General features: G+C 36.2%; 1 protein-coding gene across 5 annotated transcripts in view; it reads left to right on the forward strand.

Moving 5' to 3' along the window:
* The window catches only part of FOXJ3 (forkhead box J3), a 136,468-nt gene that overhangs the window by 96,077 nt on the left and 30,411 nt on the right, over nucleotides 1–9,980 (forward strand). For 4 of the 5 annotated variants that reach the window (XM_024125224.3, XM_007103481.4, XM_007103482.4 and 1 more), the window contains one exon: nucleotides 3,945–4,046. The exons of the other annotated variant lie outside the window; for it this stretch is intronic. In XM_024125224.3, coding sequence (XP_023980992.1) covers nucleotides 3,945–4,046 — 102 coding nt within the window. The remainder of the gene's footprint in view (nucleotides 1–3,944; nucleotides 4,047–9,980) is intronic. 5 annotated transcript variants of the gene reach the window in all.

A 9,980-nucleotide genomic window follows, 5' to 3' on the forward strand; every position in this document is an offset into this window, starting at 1 on the left:
TTCTGGAGAGTTTTTATCATAAATGGGTGTTGAATTTTGTCAAAAGCTTTTTCTGCATCTATTGAGATGATCATATGGTTTTTATTCTTCAATTTGTTAATATGGTGTATCACATTGATTGATTTCGTATATTGAAGAACCCTTGCATCCCTGTGATAAATCCCACTTGATAGTGGTGTATGATCCTTTTAATGTGTTGTTGGATTCTGTTTGCTAGTATTTTGTTGAGTCTTTTTGCATCTATATTCATCAGTGATATTGGTCTGTAATTTTCTTTTTTTGTAGTATCTTTGGTTTTGGTATCAGGGTGATGGTGGCCTCATAGAATGAGTTTGGGAGTGTTCCTTCCTCTGCAATTTTTTGGAAGAGTTTGAGAAGGATGGGTGTTAGCTCTTCTCTAAATGTTTGATAGAATTCACCTGTGAAGCCATCTGGTCCTGGACTTTTGTTTGTTGGAAGATTTTTAATCACAGTTTCAATTTCATTACTTGTGATTGGTCTGTTCACATTTTCTATTTCTTCTTGGTTCAGTCTTGGAAGGTTATACTGAGGTAGGCTTGTATTGCTGTAAACTTCCCTCTTAGAACAGCTTTTGCTGCATCCCATAGGTTTTGGATCGTCATATTTTCGTTGTCATTTGTCTCTATAGCTATAAACTTCCCTCTTAGAACTGCTTTTGCTGCATCCCATAGGTTTTGGATCCTTGTGTTTTCATTGTCATTTGTCTCTAGGTATTCTTTGATTTCTTCAGTCTTCTCTTGGTTATTTAGTAACGTATTGTTTAGCCTCCATGTGTTTGTTTTTTCCTTCTAATTCATTTCTAATCTCGTAGCGTTGTGGTCAGAAAAGATGCTTGACATGATTTCAATTTTCTTAAATTTACTGAGACTTGATTTTTTGACCCAAGATGTGATCTATCCTGGAGAATGTTCCGTGCACACTTGAGAAGAAAGTGTAATTTGCTGTTTTGGGATGGGATGTCCTATAAATATCAATTAAATCTATCTGGTCTGTTGTGTCTTTTAAAGCTTCTGTTTCCTTATTTATTTTCATTTTGGATGATCTGTCCATTGGTGTAAGTGATGTGTTAAAGTCCCCCACTACTATTGTTTTACTGTCGATTTCCTCTTTTATAGCTGTTAGCCGTTGTCTTATGTATTGAGTTGCTCCTATGTTGGGTGCATATATATTTATAATTGTTATATCTTCTTCTTGGATTGATCCCTTGATCATTATGTAGTGTCCTTCCTTGTCTTTTGTAACATTCTTTATTTTAAAGTCTATTATATCTGATATGAACATAGCTACTCAAGCTTTCTTTTGATTTCCTTTCCATGGAATATCTTTTTCCATTTGTCTGTAAAGCTTTTGATTTTTCCATCGAATCTGAATGAGATCCTTGCCGGGTAGAGTAATATTGGTTGTAGGTTTTTCCCTTTCATCACTTTAAGTATATCATGCCACTCCCTTCTGGCTTGTAGAGTTTCTGCTGAGAAATCAGCTGTTAACCTTATGGGAGTTCCCTTGTTATGTTATTTGTCGTTTTTCCCTTGTTGCTTCCAAGAATTTTTTTTTGTCTTTAATTTTTGCCCGTTTGATTACTATGTGTCTCGGCGTTTTTCTCTTTGGGTTTATCCTGTGTGGGACTCGCTGTGCTTCCTGGACTTGGGTGGCTATTTCCTTTCCCATGTTAGGGAAGTTTTCGACTATAATGTCTTCAAATATTTTCTCGGGTCCTTTCTCTCTCTCTTCTCCTTCTGGGACCCCTATAATGTGAATGTTGTTGCGTTTAGTGTTGTCCCAGTGGTCTCTTAGGCTGTCTTCATTTCTTTTCATTCTTTTTTCTTTATTCTGTTCCACGGCAGTGAATTCCACCATTCTGTCTTCCAGGTCACTTATCCGTTCTTCTGCCTCAGTTATGCTGCTATTGATTCCTTCTAGTGTATTTTTCTTTTCATTTATTGTATTGTTAATCTCTGTTTGTTTGTTCTTTAATTCTTCTAGGTGTTTGTTCTTTAATTCTTCTAGTCTTTGTTAAACATTTCTTGCATCTTCTCAATCTTTGCTTCCATTCTTTTTCCGAGGTCCTGGATCATCTTCACTATCATTATTCTGAATTCTTTTTCTGGAAGGTTGCCTATCGCCACTTCATTTAGTTTGTTTTCTGTGGTTTTATCTTGTTCCTTCATCTGGTACATAACCCTCTGCCTTTTCATCTTGTCTGTCTTTCTGTGAATGTCCTTTATTCTCTTGATTGAACCAGATTTTTAGTGTTGATGAAGAATATCTAATTAAAAGATTTTCTAGCTAAAGCTGTGAATCTGGCCTTGTGGGAATACAGTGCCGCATACCAAAGCTGTCTTCTTTTTCATTGATCACCATTAAATATTCCTCTCTATCAGTAGGTTCTCAGCATCAGTAGTAGATACATGTTAGTAGTCATCATAGAAGCCAGCACTTACTGTGCATTTCAGGTACTATGCTAAGTGCTTTACATGAATTATTTCATTAATGCTCTTAACAGACTTCTAAAGGAAGTGGCATAATCCTCTTATAGATGAGGAAAAGAGTATAAAGGTTAAGTAATTTGCATGAAGTCACACAACACAGGCTTGCCTCTTGTTACCAGTGGGGAGGAGTGAGAATTAGATAGTGAACCAGTAGTCTGGAATGAGATGACTGAGTTGAGTTAAAGGAACATGAGATTTGCAGCTTTCTAAAGTAATGTTCTGTGTTAATTTAGCTAAATTAGCTGGCACCAAAGTTGGGGCATAAACTGCGGCTAAATTGGCAGGCACCAAATTGCAGCATACACAGAGCTGTCTTTGTAGTTCTTCCATTTGTATTTCTGAAGTGCTTTTCCATGTTCACCTAACTGTCAGTGTGTACCCAGCACGTAAGTACTAGATTCTGCCTTCTCGGGGTGACCCTTTTCTTTTCCCTTTTTCAAGATGTCTGTTCCCTACCCTCTTGGATTATCTGATGAAAGAAATTCATGCCAAGTGATTAAGTGATAAATAAATCAATCTTAGAAATGTTTTTCAGTGAAATAACTCTTTCTTTTGAGAGACAGGAGTTGTCACAATCTATATCCAAAATTCTAAATGTAGAAAGCCTATATTGATTTTTGACACCCATGTTAGCTCTGTAAACAATGTATATGAAATTGTTTTATTTAGGATATTGTTCAGTTGCATTAACAGACAAAGGAAGAGAAAACTACACCTGAGAGGCTTAAACCAGAGAGATTTATTTCTCTCTTAGGTAGAAGTCCAAGCTGAGAGGTGGATCAGATGGATAACCAGCTCTGTTCCACAAGGTCATTCAGATGTTTCCTTCTAATCTTATCTTTCCAGTATTCCCCAGGGTATTACCCTCAGCTTTCTGGTTATGCAGGATCACCACCACCACAACTGTGTCACAGGCCTGCAATAAGAGGGAAAGAGGATGGAGGGCAAGCAAGTTCCTTTCAAAGACATGACCCAGAAGTTGTACACATCACTCTTGCTCACATCCCATTTGTCGCACCTTAGTCACATGGCTACAACTAGCTGCAAATGAGTCTGGAAAAGGTGGTCTTTAGCTGGGCAGAGATGAGTTGATAACTACAGGGATCTATTACTAAAAGGGAGAAGAGGGGAGAATGAGTGTTAACCCGATTGTTAGTAGCCTCCACTACAGAAGTTTATCTCTAATTTTTGCAAACCTATCCCACAACCAGTTAAAAGAGTTGGTAAGGAGTAGCCATACCAATGGACTTTGTGATTATCAGGTTAGTAGCATAATAAAATATAGTAGAAGAGAATTCAGTAATGATTTTAAGTTTATTTTCAGAAACAAAGCACAAAACTGGATGTTGGAGAATTTGATGAAATAACTTCAAATTGTGTTAAAGTTGGTGGTTTTATGAGCTAATAATTATTTATTTTGTTCTTGTATTTTAGGCCTCAACTCCATATAGCATAGATTCAGATTCTTTGGGAATGGAGTGTATTATTTCGGGAAGTGCCTCTCCAACTCTGGCAATCAACACTGTGACTAACAAAGTAATTCTATTTTTTGAACACTTTTGAAATGTCATTGAGTAATACATTTAATTTGCTTTTATAGTAACAGTAGATTTCTGTATGGTTGAGTTTAAAGATGATATAAATTTGACCAAACCATACATGGCAGTTTGAAAGCTGAATCCACAATGCGTTTAGATTTGCACAAGTTAGAAGTAAATAAATAATTCTCTGGAAAAATTGGAAGATGCTTATTGGGAAGCTCTATATTAAATCTAAATTCTTGACACTACCAATCCCATTGAATTTTTGAGTCCAGCATTTTATTGAATCAGCTTGTTTCAAAATCATTGATTACCCCTCTAAATATGTGATTTAAAAAGAGATTGACAAATAACCAGGGCATCAACAGAATCCAGTAAAATAAATAATTCAGACAAACTCAGAGTCCATTAGAACGGTGGTCAACCTCTTTCATGATACTCAAGTCTAGGTACATACCCAGAAGTGTACTATGGGGTAGTCTGCTGCAATTTTTGTTTTGTTTTTGTTATTGAAGCAAGAGTCAAAACTTTGTGCTAAGTCATTATATACCTAGTAGGGTACAAATATCTCTTCTTTACAAGGTAATTTCTTAATGTCATATCTCAAAACCCTAAAAAGCCTCTGGGAGGTTCATGAAATAACTCGGTTCTGTGCATCTATTTCCTCCCTTACTAGACCATGATGAGCACCTTGAAGCCATAATATTTCTCACTCTTGTACTCATACGGTCTGTCAGTCTTTCTTTTACCCTCTCCCCATCTCCCTTGCTTTCACTTGCTCTTTTTTTAAAAAAATACTCACTTTTCTACTTTCTTGTGCACACACGTAAACACAAACATGTATACATACTCAGTTGCACTAGTATACGTAGTATCTTTGTATTTGTAAAAGGTAATGAATAAGCAGATAGAAGACAGATTATAATCAGAGTGACTAATCAGAATTCCAGATTAGATAGGAAACTGGCAACTGAGGTGTAAAGTAATAATTTTTCCCAAATAGCAATACATGGACTTATTCCATCAGAATCACTTAAGGGAGAGGGTGGGGTTGTTAGTGTGTACGTGTGTTTGGTGGTGGTAGTAATTCCAAGATTCCATTGCAGACCTACCAAATCAGTTACTTTATCCTTGTGGGTAGGGCCCAGAAATCTGTACTTTTAAAAATCATCCCTAATGATACCCAGCTAGACTTGAGAATTGCCAGTGAAACAGACGGGTTGGAATCAGAGGTATCCAGTACTGCTCTTTGCGATAGTCCAAGCAGGAGATACTGAGGCCTAAACAGACAGTTGTGGCTATTAGGAAGCAATTAGAAAGTAGTAACGCTGGGACTTTGTGACTAAATAAAGGAGCTGGAGTTTTTGGACTTCTGCTTTCAGATATGATAGAATAACAGATTAACCCTTCTCCCTATCTATAGAAAATTACCACCCTGCCTCCCACACGCTGCCCACCAATAAAAAAGAAAGGCATTGGAGAAAAAGACAGGCAGAACTTCAGAAGTGAAAATCTCAGAAAAAAGGGAAGCACATTGAGATAAGCCCTACATGTTTTCCCTTGGGACATTTCCCACTTCTCAGTGCATGGCATAGAGGCTGCACAGAAAGCTACAACCTAGAGCAGTCACTGAGCTAGGGATGTAAAAACCAGAGTTGGAGGCTACCAAAGAGCCAGGGCTTAAGGACCAAGATCCTGAGGAATCTCAGAAGTGACCTCAACTTTTTGCAAGCAATATCCAGTTAAGGCATTTGCTAATCCCTAACCTGTGTGTGCTTCGACTCAGACACAGGCAAATCATGTGGATTTTTCACTAGCTAGAATTTAGCAGTCTCACGGGGGCGGGGGGACAGAAGTTGTAGTTCTTTAAAGAGGGAGCCATGGTAAACACCCCAGTTTTTCAAATTGATACTTAAGAAAGATTATGTTCTATAAGTAAGAGCAAATCAAAATAACATCAGTCTCAAACTGGTATTAGGGTGGTATGCTAATATTCCACTTGCCAAAAGAAAACTAAATCCTTTCTGGAAGATAACATATCCTGAGCTTTTGCAAGTTTTCATAAGGTAAGGTCTCACTTTCAGTCAGAATTTTCAGACATTCCAGGAAACAAGACCAAATAATTAAATGCCAAGATGGAAAGATAGTATAAACATATCCACAAGTGATCTAGATATTGATTTTTAAATAACTGTGACTAATATGTTGAAGAAAATAGATGAATTATAGAAAATTTATCAGAATTGGAATCTGTATGGAAGAATCAAGACAATTGAAAAATATAATAACCGAAATTAAGAATTAAATAGATGGATTTAACAGCAGATTAGACACAGCAGAGGAGAGAATCAGTGAACTGGAAGATAGGTCAATAGGAAATATGCATGTTGAGAAACAAAGAATGGAAAATTAAGAGAAGCTTAAGAGATAAATGAGATACAGGGAAAAGATCTTGCAAACTTGTCTTTAGTGTTCCAGAAGAGAAGCAAAAGGGAATAGAGAAGAAGCAATATTTTAATTTTCTAAGACTGATGAAAGATGACACAGTACAGATTCAAGAAGTTCTGAGAACCCCAAGAAGGACTAATTAAAAGAAAACCTTATCAGGCAAATAAAAGTCAAACTGCTAAAAAACAAGGATTTTTGTAAAAAAATCTTAAAATCAGAGGAAAATAATAGGCAACTTCAAAGGAACACATTGAATTCTGCATAAAAATGATAAAAGTCAGATACCACCAGAATGAAAGTTTTGTAGTGCTGAAAGGAAATAACTGCCAATCCAGAATTCTAAAATTAGAATTTCTATGAAAATGAAGTTTAAGTAAATAGGCTTTTACAGAAACAAAATGTGAGAGAATGTTACAGTATTAAAAGATTAAAGGAGGTTAATTTTTCAGATAGAAGGAAAATTATCCTGTGCAGAAAAGAATGAAGAACACCAAAAGAGTATGCATGTCAGTAAATAAAAATATGTATCAAGTAATTAAAACAATAGCAGTAACAGTGCTGTTATAGAACACAATGCTTTGGAGTCTAAAATACTTGTAGAAGTTAAAGTACATGACAATACTAGAGTATGGCGTTAGGAAATATATTGCAGTTAATGTCTTTGCATTGTATGGGAAGTGGTAAAAGTACTACGTCAAGGGCATGTGGTAAAATCTAGGGCAGTGATTCTTAACACTTCGGCATATATCAGAATAACTAGGAGGGCTTGTTAAAACCCAGATTACTGGGCCCTACCCTGAGAGTTTCTGATTCTCTAGGTCTGAATTGGGGTCTGAAAAATTGCATTTCTGACACGTTCTCAGATACTCGTCATGTACTGGTTCAAGTTCCTTACCTTATGAACCACTGCTCTAGGTTACTACAAGAATAGTAAAAGAATACTACCAAGTAAGGAAAAATAATAAATCCTTGGTTAATCCAAAAGTAGGCAAGAATGGAGAAAAAAATGAGCAGAGAAATGATGGGAACACAGGAAAATAAAAAGTATTTAAATCTAATTACATTAAGGAATACGTTAAATGTAAATGTGCTAAATATTCATTTAAAAGCCAAAGAGTCTTTTCTGACCACAACAGCATGAAACTAGAAATCAACCTTAGAAAGAGAACTGAAAAAAAAATGTTTACACATTAGTTTGTAGTCTAACCATAAGGAATAATAGGCGAACAGAATATACTTCTCATTAGTAGTATTTTAAGTAACTTGTTTTTCATATGTCACCAATAAAAAGATGTGACAGGAAGTTTGTCACAGCAAAAAAAAAAAATTACATGGAGAGTAAACCGCATGCTACGAAAAAACCAATGCATCAGCAGTGAAATCAAAGAGGAAATTTAAAAATATTTGAGACAAATGACAATGAAAACGCAACCATACAAAATCTATGGGATGCAGCACAAGCAGTTCTTAGAGGGAAGTTCATTGCAATACAGGCCTTCTTCAAAAAACAGGAAAAATCTCAACCACACCTACCACCTAAAAGAATTAGAAAAAGAAGAATAAACAAAATGTAAAGTCAGCAGAAGGAAAGAAATAATAGAGATTTTAAAAAGGTAGAAAAAACTCAATAAAACCAAGAACTGGTTCTGTGAAGGGGCAAACAAAATCGACGAACCTCTGGCCAGGCTCACCAAGCAGAAAAGAGAGTGGACCCAAATAAACAAAATAATGAATGAAAGAAGAGAAATAACAACTGATACTGCAGAAATACAAAAAACCGTAAGAAAATACTATGAACAATTATATACCAACAGATTGAACAGCCTAGAAGAAGTGGACAAGTTTCTAGAAACATAACAGCCTACCAAAACTGAATCAAGAAGAAATAGATAATTCACCAGAGGTGAATTATCCTGCAAACAAAAGTCCAGGACCAGATGGCTTCACTGGGGAAATCTACCAGACATGCAAAGAAGAACTTATAATGATCTTTCTCAAACTCTTTCAAAAGACTGAAGAGGAGGGAACACTCCCAAAGTCATTCTGTGAAGCCACTATCACTCTGATACCAAAACCAGACAAAGATAATAACAAAAAAGAAAATGACAGGGCAGTATCTTTGATAATACAGATGCAGAAATTCTCAACAAAATATTAGCAAGCCAAATCCAACAACACATAAAAAAGATATTACACCACAATCAAGTTGGATTCATACCAGGGTCACAAGAATGGATCAATATATGCAAATCAATCAATGTGATACACCACATCAACAAAAGAAAAGACAAAAACCACATGATAATCTCAATAGATGCAGAAAAAAACATTTGATAAAATTCAACATCCATTCATGATAAAAACTCTTACAAAGTGAGTGTAGAGGGAACATATCTCAACCTAATAAAAGCTATTTATGATAAACCCACAGCCAACATAATACTCAACCATGAAAAGCTGAAAGCCTTCCTGCTAAAATCTGGAACAAGGATGCCCACTCTCACCACTTCTATCCAATAGATAAAATTGTCATTATATGCAGATAACATGATACTATATATCGAAAACCTAAAAACTTCACACAAAATCTATTAAATCTGATAAACGAATTCAGCGAGGTAGCAGGATACAAGATTAACATACAGAAATCTGTTGCATTTCTTTACACTTAACAATGAAATGTCAGAAAGGGAAAGTAAAAAAAAAAATCCCTTTTAAAATGGCATCCAAAAAAAATACTTAGGAATAAACCTGACCGAGGAGGTGAAAGATTAATATGCTGAGAAGTATAAAACATTGGTAAAGGAAATTGAAGATGATTCAAAGAAATGGAAAGATATTCCATGCTCTTGGATTGGAAGAATTAATATTGTTAAAATGGCCATACTGTCCAAAGCAATCTACAGACTTAATGCAATCCCTGTCAAATTACCTGTGACGTTTTTCACAGAACTAGAACAGATAATCCTAAAATTTCTGTGGAACCATAAAAGAACCAGAATTGCCAAAGCAATCCTGAGGGAAAAGAACAAAGCTGGGGGCATAAGCTTCCCAGACTTCAGACAATACTGCAAAGCTACAGTAATCAAAACAGCATGGTATTGGTGCAAAAACAGACATATGGATCAAGGGACCAGAATTCAGAGCCCAGAAATAAACCCACACACCTACGGTCAATTAATCTTTGACAAAGGAGGCAAGAATACACAATTGAGAAATGACAAGTCTCTTCAGCAAGTGGTATTGGGAAAGCTGGACTACTGCATGTAAATCAGTGAAGTTAGAACACACCCTCACACCATACACAGTAAACTCAAAATGACTTAAAAACTTAAATATAAGACATAACACCATAAAACTAGAAAAGAGGGCTTCCCTGGTGGCGCAGTGGTTGAGAGTCTGCCTGCCGATGTAGGGGACATGGGTTTGTGCCCCGGTCCGGGAAGATCCCACATGCCGCGGAGCGGCTGGGCCCGTGAGC

This window comes from Physeter macrocephalus, chromosome 3 (genome assembly GCF_002837175.3).
Source record: "Physeter macrocephalus isolate SW-GA chromosome 3, ASM283717v5, whole genome shotgun sequence".
In the NCBI taxonomy this organism is placed as follows: Eukaryota; Metazoa; Chordata; class Mammalia; order Artiodactyla; family Physeteridae; genus Physeter; species Physeter macrocephalus.